The following is a 21260-nucleotide window of genomic DNA, read 5'->3' as shown; positions in this document are numbered from 1 at the left end:
CTTACCTTACTCTCTCTTTCTAATTCACTTCGCAGCCATTCAAAGTCACTGTATCTTCTTCTAACAGTAGATTCCTTCAGCTTGAAAATAGGCAGATTTGTCTGAAACAAACAGAAAATCACTCCTAAGTTGAAGCATGTTATAGTGACTTCAAAAAAGTGGGGGGTTGGGGGAGGACCTGTTTGTCAAATTGATAATATGGCAAGCCTAGTTATGTTAATATAAGAAAATCATAAAGTTATTAAGATGACATTTTACCTTTAAATGTAAAAAAGTACATTTTTTACATGGCTGTTAAAAAATATGTTATTTATACTAGAATACAACTTTTAAAATGCACGTTTGTACATATGCTTTTGGATGTCATTCTGCCTGACGTCAGTTACATAAATATAGGTCAGTTTTTCTATTTCAGTAAGCTGTAAAAATGTCAGGAGTGAGATGAAGCTAGCTCTGATTGCTATACAGTTTAGTATACAACGCTCATAGGGGAAACAGACCTTAACTACTTTGAAATGAAATACAAAATATTTTGTTATTACGACTAAATTAGATGTTTCATAGTGAAAGAAAAGAATACAGAATTATTCTTAATAGTCTTCTTAAAAATGCGAGAAAACAGCAGGGAAAGAGTGCAATGCACTCTTACCACCAATAGGAAATTAGGAGTCATACACATAAGGTCTATCTATCCAGAGCTTACAGGCTGAGGGCAAGTTTAAGAACTGAAAACATAATGCCCAGTACCTTGAGGTTACATTGGAATGGAAGACTATTCTTGAAAGAACGCAAAGACTACTTCGGTCAAATTCTAAACTTAAAGTAATAAAAAAGATTTCTATTATCGTTTACTGATCCTAAAGAGAAAATACACTACCAAATGCAATTTAAAATGGTTTACGACTGAGGGCTATTAGCAGAAGCTGTATACCACTACAATTTTATAATCAAGAATAGATTTTAAAATGCATATAATATCACAAAGTTGGTAGGGACAGAAATGACCTAACACAATTAATGCCATACCATACTGAAAATGCTATTTAATACTATATACTCTCAGATTATATTTTGTCCTTTATTCAGTCTTTGCACTTGTAGAATGACAAACTGTTTTAAAGCTGAAAAGAAAAAGTGTCACCAGAAGGAAAGACTGGCTTCTTACAGGGACATCATCATCATGTAAACTTCACCCCTAAGAAACTTCCAATCATTTGTTAAACTTAATGCCACTAGTAAGTGTCATTCAGCAAAAGAAAAGCTTTTTATTCAGGACCTTAAACCTATTTTGCAGTGGTTTCAATTTTTTCCAACGTGTATTAACTTCTCTATGTAGTATACCTTATAGCTTGGAATCTTCTACAGATGCTATTGGGCATAACACTGTATAGGTTTCAAGCATGAAACCAAATCTCACAAGAGGTTTAAAAGCACTTGAATTTTCTTTCCCAGGTAACCACAACATTTGTTCATTGTATTAATGACTAAGAGCAAAATTACACCTAACAAGACTCTTATTATACTAAAAGTCAAGCTTATATTTAGAGATGCTGGCTTGCTGTACAGAGGGGTATTCTCACTCCCCACAGGGAATAAAATTAGGTCCCCTGGAGAGCAGGATGATAATTCCCAGAAAGAAAGCACTGGATTATTTCTCTCTAATTTCACCCATTGGCTTTTTAACCAAGTTCACCCTTCCGCATTAAAATATTAAGTCTTTGTAAGTGTCTAAAGATAGAAAGGCCTTTACAGAATTGAGTGTTTTCTGCAGGTGAGACTTTACATTTTGAATTCCCTCCTCTCAAATTACTTTACAAAAGGGATTAGCTGCTCTCTTTATTCAATATGTTAAGATCAAGCTTGTGAAAAGAGTTCCCTAAGAATTTTCATACTTATGGGTACGGAAGTCTATAAAGTTAATCTCTGAAACAACATATCAAGCTTACAGGTACAATGTTGAGGGAAGAATGCCAATTCAGCTCATTTTACCTCCATTTTCCCTTTTGAACTTTTGACACAAGCATGATTATATCTGATTCACTTTAATAGACAGGTAGTGGGAGGGAGAAAAAGTCCATTCCTTTCTATGATTAGCTAAGAGTTTGATAGATTATATATTAAAAAAAAGATCATGGTTAGCTTAAGAAAATTTCATGGTTTTCTCAGCTGGTTATAATTTCTCTTTATATGAGGACTGCTTTAGAGTTTTTTTTGTTTTTTTTTAACATCTTTATTGGAGTATAATTGCTTTACAATGGTGTGTTAGTTTCTGCTGTACAACAAAGTGAATCAGCTACACATATACATACATCCCCATATCCCCTCTTATGTCTCCCTCCCACCCTCACTATCCCACCCCTCTAGGTGGACACAAAGCACTGAGCTGATCTCCCTGTGCTATGCAGCTGCTTCCCACTAGCTATCTATTTTACATTTGGTAGTATATATATGTCCAGGCCACTCTCTCACTTCATCCCAGCTTCCCCTTCCCCTTCCCTGTATCCTCAAGTCCATTCTCTATGTCTGCGTCTTTACTCCTGTCCTGCCACTACGTTCTTTAGAACCTTTTTTTTTTTTTTAAGATTCCATATATATGTGTTAGCATACGGTATTTGTTTTTCTCTTTCTGACTTACTCCACTCTCTATGTCAGTCTCTAGGTCCATGCACCTCACTACAAAAAACTCAATTTCGTTTCTTTTTATGGCTGAGTAATATTCCATTGTATATATGTGCCACATCTTCTTTATCCATTCATCTGTTGACGGACACTTAGGTTGCTTCCATGTCCTGGCTATTGTAAACAGCTGCAATGAACATTGTGGTACATGACACTTTTTGAATTATGGTTTTCTCAGGGTATATGCCCAGTAGTGGGATTGCTGGGTCATATGGTAGTTCTATTTTTAGTTTTTTGAGGAACCTCCATACTCTTCTCCATAGTGGCTGTATCAATTTACATTCCTACCAAGAGTGCAAGAGTGTTCCCTTTTCTCCACACCCTCTCCAGCATTTATTGTTTGTAGATTTTTTGATGATGGCCATTCTGACCGGTGCGAGGTGATACCTCATTGTGGTTTCGATTTGCATTTCTCTAATGATTAGTGATGTTGAGCATCCTTTCGTGTATTTGTTTATAGAGTTTCGATAAAGTCACATCAAGTAATTCTTAGTATTATTTGCCCATTATTTTTAGAGTGGTAAGTGTGCCTGTTAACTTCTCCCTGATCATCACAAGGACTTGCAATTCAACTTGATCAAAATACAAATGAAAGATGCTGAGGTTTTTTGTTTAAGCCACTGGACTATCCCTGTTGATTACAAACTCTCATGATTGGTCACTTTCAACTTATTTAACCCTTATAAGATATTCTATTTTGGTTTTCTAAAGAGAAAAGAGTAAGGATAATTTGTTTCCCCTACAGTTTTGGGAGGATGCAACTATTACTACAGTTTAAGAGCATCTATAAAAGGGCACAGTGCTAGATAAGATGAGTAATATAACAATGAGTAAGATGCAGTCCCGGCCCTTATGAAGCTTATAATATGTTAGGTTACAAGATAAGCATATAAAAAGTTAAATTTACATGGTTAAAAATACCATACACCATAAACAAAAAGTTGAAAGACCACAAAAAACTGTAGACAAATATATGCAATAAAAAACAAAGAAATAATTTCATGAAAATGTAAAGAACTTAAAAACTAATGAAAGATAAAGCTGAATAACCTGACAAACAGAACAGGCAGAACACACAAAAACTATGTCAATAATGTTCAACTTCACTCACACAAGAAATGCCAGTGAAAACAGTAAGATCCCATTTTCATTTGTCAGACAAGCAGGTATTAAATTTTAATACCCAATGATGGTGAAGATAGATAGGCATCTAAAAAACTTGCTGATAATAGTGAAAACTGGTACAACCTTTTAAGGAGGGTGTTTTGGTGATATCTATCACTCTTTTAAATGCATTTATCTTTTTTTCTTAGTTTAATTAAAAAAATTTTTTTCAATTTATTTATTTTTGGCTGCGTTGGGTCTTTGTTGCTGCACGTGGGCTTTCTCTAGTTGCGTCGAGCAGAGGCTACTCTTTGTTGTGGTGTGTGGGCTTCTCATCGCAGTGGCTTCTGTTGTGGAGCACGGGCTCTAGGCGCGCAGGCTTCAGTAGTTGTGCCACGCGGGCTCAGTAGTTGTGGCGCACGGGCTTAGTTGCTCCACGGCATGTGGGATCTTCCCGAACCAGGGCTCGAACCTGTGTCCCCTGCATTGGCAGGCGGATTCTCAACCACTGCGCCACCAGGTAAGTCCCAATGCATTTATCTTTTTTTTTGCGGTACGCGGGCCTCTCACTGTTGTGGCCTCTCCCGTTGCGGAGCACAAGTTCCCGACGCGCAGGGTCAGCGGCCATGGCTCACGGGCCCAGCCGCTCCGCGGCATGTGGGATCTTCCCGGACCGGGCACGAACCCGTGTCCCCTGCATCGGCAGGCGGACTCTCAACCACTGTGCCACCAGGGAAGCCCGCATTTATCTTTTGAGCCAACAATTCCACCAGGAATTAATCCTACAAATATTTCCACATATGCAGAAAGGTATCAGGGCATAGAAATTTACTTTAGCATTGTTTATATAATAGCAAAAAACAAAAAATCACAACACACACACAAAAACCCAGAAAACTAAAAATCTTATTAAACTGTTACAAACATAAAATGAATTATTATACAGCTTTTAGAAAATATAACTCAGCCATAGACTGATCAGGAAGCCTGCCTGGGACGTGTAAAGTATAAGAAGTTTCAGAACAGTATCTATCTACAGTATGATACCATTTGTATAAAGAAAAAGGAAAAAGCATAAAGGAACTGACGATTGGTTTGGTCAGTATTCCTTTAACACACGGAGTCAGCCATACTTCAGGAAGACAGTTGAGAATGGTGAAAACAGTGTGAACTACATGCAGAGAAGAAAGAAGTATATTTAGGAAGTAATTCTTGTATATTCTAAACCATAGGAGACGATGGGAATTAAAACTGAAAAGCCTGAATGTCTGGCTAAGGTATCTCCTGTGAGCACCAGCAGTTAACAAACATCTCTGAACAGGAAAATATCTTTAAATAAAAAAAGTATAACAGAGAAGTTACTATGAATTCAACAGATTAGCTACATGTACTACCAAGGGGCAGCATGGAAACAGATGGTTCTATTCTCACCATACATAGAAGCATTTTTTTGGTGGTAATTATGTATGATTCTGGATATTAACTAGACTTATTGTGGTGATCATTTCACAATGTATACGAATATCAAATCATTATGTTGTACACCTGAAACTAATATAATGTTATATGTCAGTTATTCCTTAAAAAAAGAAAAAGGTTGGTTCTAGCTAGTTTTAAGTTTTATCTGCTTGAAGAATATGGAAAAGAGACAGACAACTGAGGCAAATTATAGCAAAAATTCTTTAAAGGTTTTTTTTTGGATATCATTTAAAATGTTTTTGACTTATCCAGAGACAAAGTGCTGAATTCTGAAACTAAACATAAATCAGACTTAACTATGGTTAACTTAAGATGACTAAAACTTCTGAAACTTAAAAGGCAAGATTTAGTATCTTTTCATCCTTACATTCATATTTTCCTCCTAATTTCAAGAAAAGTTGCTCTAGGGACTTCCCTGGTGGTCCAGTGGGTAAGACTCTGTGCTCCCAATACAGGGGACCCAGGTTTGATCCCTGGTAGGGGAACTAGATCCTGCATGCATGCTGCAACTAAGAGTTCACATGCCGCAACTAAGAAGTCTGCATGCCGCAACTAAGAGCCCGCATGCTGCAGCGAAGATCCCATGTGCCACAACTAAGACCTGGAGCAGCCCAAGTAAATAAATAAATAAATAAAAAGAAAACAAAGAAAAGCTGCTCTAGTTGCTCAAGCTGAGCATAAACTAGAAACCACTGTTTTCCTCTAGCTATGGTTAATTTTACCTAACAGGTAAAAGTGTCAAACTCAGCCATTTGTATGAAATAACAATATTTGAGGAACAGTGACCAGAGACAGGCAAGATCAGAGACAAGCAAAACTAAAGTCCATCATTAGGCAGGAACCATAAACTAAGACAGCCGTCAGCTATTTGTGTAGGTATGTGTTATTAGTAAATGCTGAAGGTAAGCTTAAGTAACCTTGGCCTATTTTAGACTTCTCAGTTTCACTCATGGAGTTACGAACGTTCTGCAAAGCAAAGACAGAGGCTCCTATAAATATTTACATCAACTATTGTCATACAGATAAGAAACTGCAAATTAACCATAATTTAAAGCTATGTCAGGGCTATGGCCCAAACTAACACTTAAAAAGCAGAAAATTATAATCATCTGCCCCTCAAAAAGTTAAGTTGGTTGCCTGGAATCCATAAAGTCTATAAAAACTATTTTATTCCACATTGAAAATATGCTTTTAGTAATCATTATAAGCCAAATACTAGTTAAATGTCACCACTACTTAATAACATTTTTTTGGAAAACTATAAAATAGGTTACCTATATTAACAAGGGAGGCAAAAGCTGAGAATACAACACGAGTGATCAGATCTGGCACTGAAAGGAGCTTTTAAAGTCATATCTAAATATAGAACACAATATTAAAAAGTCAGAGCTAAAAAAGTCAATCCAAAATCTCTACTCTGTATCCTATTCCTACTACTGAAGTCAAAGAAGTCTTCTTCAACCTGCTTATGCTTCAGAATTACCTGAGTAGTTTAAAACAACTTCTTAAATGAAGAATAACACAAATAGAGAAAAGTGCACAAATACATTGAGGGTACAGCTCAATAAGTTTTCCGGTGGTAGTAATCTGGGTAGTCCTAAAACAAAACAAAACAAAACATGGGGCGTCCCTGGGGGCGTAGTGGTTAAGAATCTGCCTGCCAATGCAGGGGACATGGGTTCGAGCCCTGCTCCGGGAAGATCCCACATGCCGTGGAGCAACTAAGCCCGTGCGCCACAACTACCGAGCCTCTTCTCTAAAGCCTGTGAGCCACAACTACTGAGCCCACGTGCCACAACTACTGAAGCCTGTGCTCCTCAACAACAGAAGCCACCTCAATGAGAAGCCTGCGCACTGCAACAAAGAGTAGGCCCCGCTCACCGCAACTAGAGAAAGCCCACATGCAGCAACGAAAATCCAATGCAGCAAAAAATAAATAAATTTATTTAAAAAAAAAAAAAGAATCAAGCACTGCCTCATTATTCCTCTTTTTTTTTTTTAACGTTTAAAGTTTTTACTGATTTGACACAAAACGAAGATAACATAAAATTCTTTACAAGATTCACACTGGTAACAAATTGGTTAAGGAATGTCAGTTCAGAGTATTTAAGCTTAATACTGCACAAAGAAAATTCAAAATGCCCATAAATATGACAATTCATAAAATGAAAGAACTTGATGGAGACTTCCCTAAATTTGACAAGCCCCATAATCTACATGGCATTACAAATAATGATATATGACACTATTTTTTTCTTAAATTATCAATAGTAAAGAACAAAATTTTATTCTCCATGCTGGAGGAAGGAATATAATTTTTTAAAATTTTTTCTATGTAAAATATTATAAAATTGCTGTCATATGTAGAAGTGATCGAGTATACAGCAGCAAAAACCTCAAAAAAATATAGAATGGTGTTAGGCAGTTAGTAAAAGTATGTTAATTTCTGAATTTTGTGATATCAGTAATATTCTGCACTTTTCTTTTTTAATTGAAGTACAGTGGATTTTCAATATTATATTAGTTTCAGGTATACAACAGAGTGGCTCAAAATTTTTATAGATTATACTCCATTTATATTATAAAATATTGGCTATATTCCCTGTGCTGTACAATATATCCTTGTAGTTTATTTATATATGCCTTGTTATCTCTTTAGTCTCCTTCAATCTAGAGCAATCCTCCTGCCCTTTTGCCATTTAAGACATTGGCAGTTTTAAAGAATGCAGGCCAGATATCTGAGACACATTATACACTTGAGTTTGTCCTTTTCCTCATGACCAGTTTCATGTCGTTCATGTTTGTCAGGAATGTCCTTACAGAAGGAATGCTGAAGCTTTCTCAGTGCCCGACATCAGAAAGCACGTGACGTCAGCTTGTCCTATTATTGGATCACTTGGTTAAGGTGAGGTCAGCTAGATTTCTCCCATGTAAAGTTACCTGTTTTCCTCTTTATAGTGAGGTTTTTTTTTATTCTTGCACTTACCCTTCATAATAAAATTTAGTGCCATTTGGAATTTACCCAGCTAAATTTAAAACTTATAGAACTGGCAGAGCACAGAATGAATTCTTCTTGGAGAATTCACATTTTTAGGTGAAATTACTTGCCTGACTTTAACCATTAAGAGAGCGACTGGCTTACTGCAGGAAAGCCCTACTCTCTGCCAGATACAGTGTGAACACGCAGATGTGTAAGGACATTATGTTCACAATTTGTTGATTCAGAAAAATTAAGAAGACTTACAGTCTACTTGGCTAGAATGAAGCCATGGATATTTGTTACTTGTCCTATGCAAAATTCAGGGCAATTCTCAAGCTTCTGTGTAGCTTATGAAAAGGTGATGGACTGATCACTATATAAGAAACCTGGGGCATTCAGAAAACTAGAAAAGAACAAGACTAAGCTTGAAGAGAACTATTCAATATTATTTTATTGCTCTTTATTTTTCCTAATAATATACCAGAAACAAAACTGCAAAGGGATGAAATGTTACGAGAGATGCCTATATGCCTGATACTCTTAAAAGGCTATTTATATAAAAGAGAAACCAGTCATTTCCCACAAGGTATAACTAATCACATAGGGTAAAATCATCAGGAATCCAAACAGACATTATATACTAAAGAACAGATTTTGAAACCATGGTATAGAGCTCTAAAACAAGTGCTCCCTTCATGTCCAAGCAGAGGAAATGGCCACATTATTGGTCTCCAAAAAGCTAGGTCTTACACACTTACACAGGCTGACCTATTAAAGTCAGCAGCTCACAGATACCCTATATGTAACCTGATTATCACTGATAGCCAAGCAGAAAACCAAGCCTCAAAACGTGGTCACCTGAATATAGCTTAACAATAGATATTAGAAAAATGTTTACTAGGTGTTTCTAGTATTTCTTCAGATAGTGTCATGTGTACATTTGAAAAAAGAGACTGGCAAAGACATCAAAAGTATACCCAATAGACCATACTCTATTCAACCAATCCTAAGAGATGTAAATGGATGCCTCACTACAGTTCTCATTAAAAGGTTGTATTTCTCCAAATATCTACATCTAGAGATAAAGGATAAGCTGAGAAGTGCTTAAGCTATTACCTCGCCCTTCAGTACTTTTGATACTTGTTTTACCCAAACTGGAACAGCATGAATAACTGGAGATATGGTTTATAACCTAGATGAACTCTAAATATGGCTTGGGAGAAGTCATTGAAGTGAAGAATAAGCTTTTAGTCTGGAGAACCTTTGAAATGTAGATTGTCATTAAGCCAAGGTATTTAGTTTAGTTTCTTTCTTTCTTTTTTTTAAAAAATAAGGACGTGGCCTTCCTGTGATACAATTTCCCGTTATTTTAAAAGAAGTATTCTTTATGGTATAATTTCTGAGACAGTAGAGAAGAAATTATCTAGACTGGTTTAATGTATAAACCAAGTAATTCCAAATACTTTTCCTACTTTGTTCATATTCATTTGTGAATGGCAACAAGATTCATTTGTGAGCTCATGCAAGGTTCTCAATGAACAACCTTTAATGGAATTGTGCAGTAATAATTCTACTGTAAAGGAAAATTTGTTCTTAATAGTTCAGGAACACTTACATAATCCTACAGGCTTCTGCTGAAAGAACACCGCCTATTAACAGGGTAACCTTTTTTGAACAATTTTTGAAGTGCAAAACTACTTTCTATCTCTTTCCAACGTGCCTAATTGTAAGAATTGCCTCAAGAGGTTCTATTTTTTTAAATTTATTTTATTTATTTTTGGCTGCGTTGGGTCTTCATTGCTGCACGCGGGCTTTCTCTAGTTGCGGCGAGCGGGAGCTACTCTGTGTTGCGGCTCGCAGGCTTCTCATTGCGGTGGCTTCTCTTGTTGCGGAGCGTGAGCTCTAGGGCACGCGGGCTTCAGTAGTCGTGGCACATGGGCTCAGTAGTTGCGGCTTGTGGGCTCTAGAGCGCAGGCTCAGTAGTTGTGGCTCACGGGCTTAGTTGCTCTGCAGCATGTGGGATCTTCCCAGACCAGGGATCGAACCCATGTCCCCTGCATTGGCAGATGGATTCTTAACTACTGCGCCACGAGGGAAGCCCTGGACACTATCTTCTTATATCTTATCATATATCATAAGATATATCATATCTTACCACCAGGGAAGTCCCTCAAGAGGTTTTAAACACACTCCCATCCCCACACGCTCCAAGTGCCCTCATCTAGAGAATCTCATTCAAATTAGCATGGGTTGGAATCCAAACATCAGTATTTTTAGGTGATTCTAAGGTACAACCAGGGTAAAGAACCACTGCCCTAGGCTTACTAAATGTGCAACAGGGTAGCGGGGGACTCAGGAAGCTGTATGGTCACCAGTGATTCTAGTTTAGCCAGGACAGATAAGGGCAATATTTTACCTCCTCAAGGATAGTGATCTGGAACTAGCACTATGAGAACACTGAACTGGAAATGGGATGCAAAGTCACTGTGAGTAAAACTATAATGAAGAAACCAGTGAAAGAATATTAGTTAAGAAGCTCTTTTCAGTAGGTGTATTTTAAACTTCAGTATATGCATTACCAGGCACATATGGACGACAGAGATCTAAAAAAGACACCCTCCTTAAGAGATATTTACAGCATAAAACTGGGGGGTGGAGAGCAAAGTAGTCTTCCAAGATTTATTACCTTTAGCAGTGAAAACCGTAATTCATCACAGACTTACTGTTTAGATAAAAGGGTAGAAACCTGCACTAGAGTCATCAGTGTAGAAATGAAATAGACATAAAACATACACACATGAATATATTAGGTTAAGTCTGCATGGTAGGCTCATAAAAAGTATCCTTACCAAAAAAAAAAAAAAAAAACAAACAAAGAAAACACAATGGTACATGCTCATTTGCAGATAGGTCATTTTGATACATTACTGACCCTTGAACAATGCTGGGTATTAGTGGCATTGACCCTCCTGAGAGTTGAAAATCCAAGTATAATTTATAGTTGGCCCCCCAAATACATGGTTCCTCTCTATCTGCGGTTCTGCAAACATGGATCCTGTAGTACTGTAGTATTTACTATTGAAAAAAATCCGTGAATAGGTGGACCCATGCAGTTCAAACCTATGCTGTTCAAGGACCAACTGTATATCCTTTCAGACTTCCATATATACAAATTTTATTCTTATTAAAAATATCAGCTTCTCATTTGATATCGTTAACATGATTGTGTAGAGTCATCATCTACATGAGAGACAGTGTAGTACAATGGTTAAAACATACAGCTCTGGAACCAGACAATCTGGTTTTAATCCCAACTCAGGCATTAATCAGCTATCTGACCCTGGGCAAAATGCTATGGATGAGAGCCAGGTGAAGCCTTAATATAGATCCAGGGAACTGATATACTGTCCTTAGGACAAACCTCTAAAGGTAAAATTACTGGGCCAAAAGCTATGAATGTTAAGGCTTCAAAGTGTCCTCCAGAGAGGCTGCTTTGCTGTAGACTAAGGAGGTACACAACTGTAGTAGGCTATTACTTTGGTGGCCTACAATAAACAATGCCTCTCAGTATCTTTCTTTCTGTATCCTCCATATCTTTCTGTATCCTCTCCCATATCAGCCTGGCCATGTAACTGCCTTTGATCAATGGTATATTAGCAAATATCTATTGATTACAATAGGGCTGGTCCTCTTGGAACGCTTCTTCATAAAGACATTGTCTCTTGGAACCCAGCCACCGTTATTCTATTAGAAATCTAACTATCCACATGGAGGAAAACTCAGGACCTGATCAACAGCCCCAGCTTACCTCCCAGATGGTAGCCAGCACCAACTTGCCAGCTAGCTATGTGACTGAGTCATCTTAGAAATAAATCAGCCCCAATCAAGCTGCTCCAGTAGGTATCAAGGAGAACAGAGATAAGCTGTCTGTTCTAAGATCTGACCAAACTGTAGGACTGTAATAAAGTGAAAGTAAATTGTTGTTTTAAGCCACCAACTTTTGGGAGCTTTGTTACACAGCAACAGATAACTGAATCAGTAACCTGACTTTGGTAGAATCATGCTAATAAACAAGAAGAGACTGAGAGGACAGTATTTCACATATAAAAATGTGATACCTAAAGAGCGAATAGACTTAAAAAAAATTTAAACTCTTTGCTGTTTACTTTTTTACTTCCTTATCAGCTCTTGACTATTTTCTGAGTAGCTGAAGTTTCCAGAAAATCCAAAAGACTTTATTGATTCTGGATTATTCAGCAAAGGAAGTGTTCCTCCATAACTTAAGAAGCTTATCAAGTGAGCTGAACCTGAAGATTTCCTACTCTGAACAAAGGCAAAGTTTTAAAATAATGGTTATAATTTAAGATTGAGTTGGTTTCTCTACAGTAACTTGATATAGCTCTAGGAATAGATAGTATGAAATAGTTTGCCACCAATATTATAAAAGAATGAAGCTAAGGTGTTTCTTCAAAGAATTACCTGGAAAACTATAAAAAACATCAAAGAGGGTATTTCATGATTCTTAATTCTCTAAGACATGAGTGATCCCCATAGTAATAGACTCCTTTCTCTTCTAGTCAAAGTGATTAGCTATAGTAAGAGCAACTAGACAATGATATTAAACACTATATGCATGCATGATTTAAATTTATAAATTGACAGCAGTGCCATTACAATATTTTATTCCTTTCATAAAGCTGCACAAAGAATGATTATTGTTCTATTAACCTGAAAGTACTCAAATCACTAATGCAAAATCTTTTTATTAGAAACAGTAAGTAACTCTCTAAGAATCCTCATAATATACCATGACTAACAGCACAGGTCACAAGAGGATTTGTAACTTGTCATCAAAGGTTCAATATATTAATAATTAGGTCAGTATAATTTAAAAAAATTTCTGGCCAGCAGATCCTCTTTAACTGTTAGGTGTAATCAGTGTCTGAGGCAGGGCTGGAAAGCAAGGCATTCTGGTTCTTCCCCTTATAATGTAGGTTCATTTCAGAGTACTCTATCTAGCCTCTTTTCTTCTCGTACTTTCCTTTCCGTGACCTCTCCTCCAAGCTGTGTTGTGAAGTTTGTAAGAAAAGGAAATCATTCCAGATCCTTCACCTTTAGCCCCCGAACCCTACCTGAAACCCTATAAATATTTAATATATATAAATATTAATGATAAAGTCTCATAAGCCATTAAACTGATGTTAGAATGCTAATAAGTACACAGAATAAAAGGCATTTACTGAGACTCTACCATGAATGCTGACTAAGTATATTGACATGGTCCCTGACTTAGATTTTATACAGACAAGCATAGGTTAGGGTTAGGAGGTAGACACTAAAGAGAGTGGAATACCATGGGGCAGTTTCTGTGAGATAGTACTCAATTTGGGGAGTACATTATGATAAAGACATGTATGTACAACCTGTCAGAGGTCTTAAAGCTAATAGAAAAATTTTCTAAGTATATTTTCATGGCTGCTTACATCATTATGTATCAAAAGTTTTCAAGTTTAGATGTGGATGAAAAGTTTAAAGTCCCCGTTTTTTCCATTCACTTAAGGTATTCAAGGTAACAGCCATTAAGGTTGTATCTCAGAGAGAGACATAAGGTTTAAATAATTGTTGCAACACTTTTAGTGGTGGAAGTTCCTGACATGATACATTGTTGGGGGAACAAAATGCAAGCAAATATATATGAGTATATATACATTCATTCAGTATTTCCTTTGTATGATTGTAGACTTAGCATAATAGAAGCTAATCACAAATCTGTGACAATGATTTCTGATTCCTGGAAGCAGCAAACAAACAAACAAAAAAACAGATAAATTAATCAAGCAGACCTGGGCTCAAGCCCTTCTCTGGAACTAAACAGTATGGCCCTGTCAAGTTACTTTCCCCCTCTATAACTGAGTTGCAGTATCTTTAAAATGAAGATACTGCCACTTAGCTCAATTAAATAGGAACTATTATTACTTCACACATATTATCACTTATTGGATACTTAGTGTAAAGTTTCACTTTATGGCTGAAGAAACTCAAAAAGAGGAGATATGAAACTTGTTCAAGGTCACATGTCTACTAATAGGCAAAGAGATAAAGAGGATTCTTACCTATGTTCAAGGTTCATGCTCTTAAGGAACACTATGGTTAGAGTACCTGACCCAAAACAGATGTTAAATAAAAAAGATTAGGGGCTTCCCTGGTGGCGCAGTGGTTGAGAGTCCGCCTGCCTATGCAGGGTACGCGGGTTTGTGCCCCAGTCTGGGAAGATCCCACATGCCGCGGAGCGGCTGGGCCCGTAAGCCATGGCCGCTGAGCCTGCGCGTCCGGAGCCTGTGCTCCGCAATGGGAGAGGCCACAGCAGTGAGAGGCCCGCCTATCGCAAAAAAAAAAAAAAAAAAGGTTAGAAACTCTACTAAAGGGACTCCCTGGTGGTCCAGTGGTTAAGAATCCACCTTCCAATGCAGGGGACGTTGGTTTGATCCCTGGCTGCGGAACTAAGATCCCACATGCCGCGGGGAAACTAAGCCCGTGTGCCACAACTAGAGAGCCTGTGTGCCTCAACTACAGAGCCCACGCACTCTGGAGCCCATACGCCACAACTAGAGAGAAGCCCACATGCTGCAATGAAGAGCCTGCACACTGCAACTAAGACCCAACATGGCCAAAAATAAATAATTTTTAAAAAATCTACTAAACATTTAATAAACAGTTCAACAACTACTATGTGCAAAGAGCTAAGTAATACTTGGTTAAGAGGCTTTTAAAAATATTTAAACACTGCATAACAAGTGCTTCTGAGCACCCATAAATTAACATTAAAACATAATAATAGGAACTAACACAACACTGTAAATCAACTATACTCCAATATAAAATAAAAGTTAAAAAAACTTTTATTGACATATATACACTAATATGTATAAAATGGATAACTAATAAGAACTTGCTGTATAAAAAAATAAATAAAATTTTAAAATTCAAAAAGAAAAAAAAGAGTACTTAAAAAAAAAAGTTTAAAAAAATACCAAAAAAAAAAAAGGAGAGCTTCCCTGGTGGTTCAGTGGTTGGGAGTTTGCCAGCCAATGCAGGGGACACGGGTTCAATCCCTAGTCCGGGAGGATCCTACATGCCACGGAACAGCTGGGCCCGAGCACCACAGCTGCTGAGCCTGCACCCTAGAGCCCGTGAGCCACAACTACTGAAGCCCATGCACCATGACTACTGAGGCCCGTGTGCCTGGAGCCCGTGCTCCGCAGCAGGGGAGGCCACTGCGGTGGGATGCCCACGTCACGGCAGGGAGTGGCCCCTGCTCACCACAGCTAGAGAGGGCCCGTGCGCAGCAACGAGGACCCAACGGAGCCAAAAATAAAATAAATAAATTTTTAAAAAACCCCATAATGCGTAAAACGTTGTTTCTTTAAAATATGGAACCTAAAAGAAAGGTGTAATGTGTGGACTAAAAATGTCACCTGCCATATCAGAAGCAAAGGGTGTTGAGGCCATCAAACCATCAGCCACTGCAGCCGGCCCTCCACTCCACCCCCTCACACTGTGCACCCTCAAGGGATTCAGGATGGAGAAAAACAGGATACTGGTCCTAGATAGTTAAGGTGCATATCAAAGGAATGATTTCAATGAGCCCAGACTCTTGCATCTTCCCATACATAAAAAGCGCTAAATTCATTAACCTGATGTCTGTTTGTCTTTATTAATCTTTTGATGTTCCAGCTACCTGGTATTTGTTGCAAAAACTCCTATGTATCCTAGCTCCTCCCTTACCTCTTTGGAACAGTCCCTCAGAGCTATCTGAGAGGCTGCCTCCCGGGCTTAAGTCTTCAGCAAGTCTGCAGAATAAACCATAGTTCTCATCTTTCAGGTTGTGCTTTTTTTTTTTTCAGTCAACAAATGTAAAAAGATAAGGGTGGAACTGCTGGAATGGTGGGGTAAGGAGCTTGGTAAACTCTCTCCCTCCAAAAAAATCAAATATAAAACTAGTAGTTCTACCAGTGAGGCAACCTGTGCAAACCAGCAGCATTGCTGCTAGAGGGAGACAGATCACTGATCAAGAGTAGAATGCAGAAAAGTTCCATATACAGGGGTGTTGTTAACAATAGTGATCTTGGTGGCAAACAATTGGGGAAGGCCAATACTGCAGTAGTCCAAGGTTGCAGTACTGACTGGGGCAAGAAACAAATCAGCAGACTTGCCAGAATTTTAGCAGGGGTATCCTGAGAATGGCACAGCAATGACAGGCCTTGATAAGCTCTCACTTACCCCTGGTGGTCTGAAAGGCTATGTGCTTGCACAAAGCTGTATGCAAGCTCAGAAAAGAATGGTGAGGACCTGCGTTATCCATACATCTGTAACGGAATATGAGGTCTTTCAGAGATACAGGAGAGATAAAGACATGAGAAGACTTGGCACAAAGTGAAAGCTGAAACAAACTTGTAAACTGGCTTATACTTTCAATTCCCCAACCTACATACAAACAAACACACTAGCAAAGGGCAGAAGCCTTACTAGCTCAAGGTGTTTATGCAGAACCTCTGAACAGTCACTGTCTGACCACTAAAGCAGTCCTGATCCAAGGGTGACCCTCTAGGAAGCCAGGCTTAAAACACACACACACACACATACACACACAGACACACACAGAGAGAGAGAGAGAGAGAGAGAGAGAGAGAGGGAGAGAGAGAGAGAAGAAAAATATCAGCAACTGCAAACTACAGACTTAGTACAGGCAAGTCCTTAAAAAACATAAAGATATAGCATCAGAGCTCCCCTGGGAGGAAAGCCAAGAGGTGATCTAGCTCAACAGTCTCTAAAATGTATCATCTAAAATGCTTGGTTTAACAAAATAATTATAAAACATGCAAAGAAACAAGTAAGTGTAACCCGTATGGGGGTGAAAACAGTCAATAGAAACTTGTCTCTGAGGGTGTTCAGTTGTTGGACTAAGCTGACAAGGATTTCAAAGCAGCTATCACAAATATGTTCAAAGAACCAAAGGAAGCCATACTTACAGAATTCAAAGTATGATGACAATGACTCAATGAACAGAGAATCTCAACAAAAAGAGATTATAAAGAAGAACCAAATTGGAATTCTGGAGTTGAAAAGTACAATAACTGCAATGAAAAATTCACTGGAGGGTCTCAACAGCAGATCTGAACTGGCAGACAAGAGAATCAACAAATCTGAAGACACATCAACCAACTTTTCTATTCTGAAGAATATACAGGAATATACAGGAAAAATATACAGGAAAAAAAAAAGAATATACGAAAAAGAAAGCAGTCTCAGAGACCTGTGAGACTCCACCAAGCATACCAACACAGGTGAAACGGGAGTCTCAGAATGAGACAAAGAGAATAAATAATGACTGAAAACTTGCCAAATTTGACTAATATCTTTAATCTGCACATCCAAGAAGCTCAATGAATTCCAAGTAGGAGAAACATAAAAAGACTCTATATACATCACGGTCAAAGTGTTTAAAGACAAAGACAAGCAGAAAATTTTGAAAGTAGCAAGAGAAAAATGACTCATCACATACCCCCCAATCCCCCACAATAAGATTAACAGCTGACTTCCCCCTGAAACAATGGGGACCAGGAAGCAGTGGAATATTCAGAATGTTGAAAGAAAACACAACAACAAATAATTCTGTACCTAGCGTAGTAGACAGAATTCTGACATGGCCCCCCAAATTCCCACCCCATGGTGTACACACCTCCTTTTAGGTGTGGGTGAGTCTTATGGATGTCACTTCAGTGATTAGATTACATTCTCTGACTAAGTGAAAGAATTTTGCAAATGGAATTAAAGTCCCTAATCATTTTGACTTTGAGTTCATCAAAAGGGAGATTTTGGGCGGATGGGTTTGACTTAAATCAGGTGAGTCCCTTAAAAGAGGGCTTTAGTTCCTCTTAGACCAAAGAGATAGTCTGACTAGCCTTGAAGAGGAAGGCTACTATAAATTCTATAACCTCCAAGAAAATGAATTCTGCCAATTCTGTGAGCCTGGAAAGAATCCCAACCCTCACATGCGACCAAAACCTTGGCCAACCCCTGACTGTAGGCCTTGTGAGACCTGAGCAAAGGGCCGAGCTAAGCCATGCCCAGACCTCTGACTTATAGAAACTGTTAAGGTAATATTTTAAGGTACTGCATTTATGATAATTTTTTTTTTGCGGTACGCGGGCCTCTCACTGTCGTGGCCTCTCCCGTTGTGGAGCACAGGCTCCGGACGCGCAGGCTCAGCGGCCATGGCTCACGGGCCCAGCCGCTCTGCGGCATGTGGGATCTTCCTGGACAGGGGCACGAACCCGTGTCCCCTGCATCGGCAGGCGGACTCTCAACCACTGCGCCACCAGGGAAGCCCCAAAGTGTGCAGTTTTAAGTGTACAGAGTTCTGTAGCATTAAGTACATTCACATTGTTGTGCAACCATCACTACCATCTACTGCCAAATAATAATACATTCTATAAGAATGTTTAAAATAATACATTCTATAAGAGAATGAGTAATGGGTTCTTAAAACTAATCATTTGCTGAAATCAGCGCTTTCTTCTCCTTTTTGACAGTGCAATAAATAGAAAGCTGGAGCCAACTCTCAGATAATAAGAGCAGCGGCTAATATTAAATAAACAAGATAGTATTTAAAGTCCATAACACACGTCATTTAATTCTCATGTAATTCTGAGGAAGATCCTAACACTCTAATCTTAGGATGGACAAGAAGTTCAGAGGGGTTAATTGATCAAGCGCACTCAATTAGCAGGTAGGGCAAAACTGGGATATGAATTCATGTCCATAGTTCAAGTGTTAAACACTTAGAATTTGTTAAACGTTATCTCCCAAATAACAAAAAAATTAGTAGACTCTAAAAGAATGGAAGTCCATGGTACATAAGTACTCAAAGTTTTGTTCCTCTACCCCCAACACACATAATACTAAGTCCGCCTCCGGTTTTCTTCTACCATCACTAGGTTGGGAAAGACTGCCCCAGATGTTTAGATCAACTGGGAGAGAAGTCTAGCTTCCTTGAGAGGAAAGCTTAAACACTATGATAGACCTATCAGTCAAAACCCAAAAAGAAAATGAGATATGTGTCAGGTCTTCTGTTGGTGGAATAACACCAGGGAACCCTATAAAGGAATGGATGGAGAGTGAGAGAAACAAAATGTAATGTCGGCAAGTATAGGAAATAACAATAGTAAATAACAGCAACTAGGAATTAAAACAAAATTTCTCTGCAGACTCTGGCATAGAATATAGAATTTCTAGCAATACTGACATCAAAAAACTGCTAAGATGTCTCTGAAACCACATGATACTCAATTTCCTAAAGTAATAAAATGATCCTATCAAGAAAATAAGTCGGACTTACCTGCTGGCAGTGGTTAAGATTCCGCCTGCTTGGGGGCTTCCCTGGTGGCGCAGTGGTTGAGAGTCCGCCTGCCGATGCAGGGGACACGGGTTCGTGCCCCAGTCTGGGAGGATCCAACATGCCGCAGAGCGGCTGGGCCCATGAGCCATGGCCGCTGAGCCTGCGTGTCCGGAGCCTGTGCTCCGCAACGGGAGAGGCCACAACAGTGAGAGGCCCGCATACCGCAAAAAAAAAAAAAAAAAGATTCCACCTGCCAATGCAGGCGACATGGATTCGAGTCCTGGTCTGGGAAGATCCCACATGCCATGGAGGAACTGAGCCTGTGCGCCACAACTACTGAGCCTGCACTCTAGAGCCCGCGAGCCACAACTATTGAAGCCTGCGCACCTAGAGCCTATGCTCTGCAACAAGAGAAGCCACTGCTATGAGAAGCCCGCGCACTGCAATGAAGAGTAGACCTGGCTTGCAGCAACTAGAGAAAGCCCGCGCACAGCAACGAAGAGCCGATGCAGCCAAAAATAAATAAATTTATTAAAAAGAAAAAACCTTGCCTCTTGGGCAACTTAGAAAAAAAAAGAAAATAAGTCTCTAACCTTTGTTTGATTAAAAGAGAGAAATTAAGAAAATTTCTCTCTCTCAATCAGTAAAGAATGGGGTGTGTCTGCAGTCAGTCACACCTAGAGTTTGGCACAGGGGTTAACAGTGACCAGATTGTGAGTGACCACTGACCAGAAACACAGAGAGACAGGGCAAAAAGGTAAAAAGCAAAACAAAACAAAACCTCAGGAGAAAAAGCCCTGGGTGCACTGGTCCCTTCATATATGAGCCATCCTGTATATTTGAGGCCAATATCAATTATAGTCAACTAAAGACAAGTCAAACAAGTCAATCTGAATTCCAAGGAAAACTGGACAAAGATATGTCTGGTAGTCTGAGTCTAAAACTTTAAATAGCCCAATATAGCTAATGGCTACTGTATTAGAGCAGATTTAGACAAAGAGTATCAGAAGTTCTAGAGAAAAGCAGATCAAAGAACATATTAGTTCTAAATAATCCACTGAAGTATATCCATAACTGATGTCCTACTTCAACCTATAAAGCTTTTCTTAATTTTATTAAAGTTTGATCAGATTCTATATAATTATAATCCTTCTACAATGCTCTGTTAGCTTTGACATTCTTGAACCTTCTTCATAAAGAAGCTCTGGGTACCATACATATTTCATACATATTTTTATATGCTTCATAATCTTTTAAGTTGGATTTTTAAAACCTATTCTGTCACAAATGGACGTGGGTGTTTTAAAAGATTGTTTTTGTTCATTTTGAATGACTGCCTCAAGTTAAGGTTCAGGTTTCTTCTCAAAATAGAAACATAAAAAATCGTGTGACATCAGAAGAAATTATTTAGTTATACATTCACTGTTTGAAATCCTTAAATATATTTTAGACTTTGAGACCTAGAATCACAAGTTGCAATAGTCAAAATACTTTTCTCCTAAGGTGTGCAGTGAATGGAAGATACTTTTGCTTTAAGACTTTGCTTGGAATTATGGAGGGTCAAAGGCCTTACAATAGAGTATGAAATCTTTTCTAAGTTTTAATCAAGAGCCAATAACC

At 38.4% G+C, this 21260-nt stretch overlaps 1 protein-coding gene across 2 annotated transcripts in view; it reads right to left on the bottom strand.

The window, feature by feature from the left end:
• Window positions 1-21260, bottom strand: part of SNX3 (sorting nexin 3) — a 44102-nt gene that overhangs the window by 10547 nt on the left and 12295 nt on the right. For both annotated transcript variants that reach the window (XM_004264750.4, XM_049695319.1), the window contains exon 2: window positions 6-101. In XM_004264750.4, the coding sequence (XP_004264798.1) occupies window positions 6-101 (96 nt within the window). The remainder of the gene's footprint in view (window positions 1-5; window positions 102-21260) is intronic.

The sequence above is a fragment of the Orcinus orca genome, chromosome 12 (genome assembly GCF_937001465.1).
Source record: "Orcinus orca chromosome 12, mOrcOrc1.1, whole genome shotgun sequence".
Lineage (NCBI taxonomy): Eukaryota > Metazoa > Chordata > Mammalia > Artiodactyla > Delphinidae > Orcinus > Orcinus orca.
Note: the sequence above shows the minus strand (reverse complement) of the source record. Positions and strands in the feature narration are given on the sequence as shown.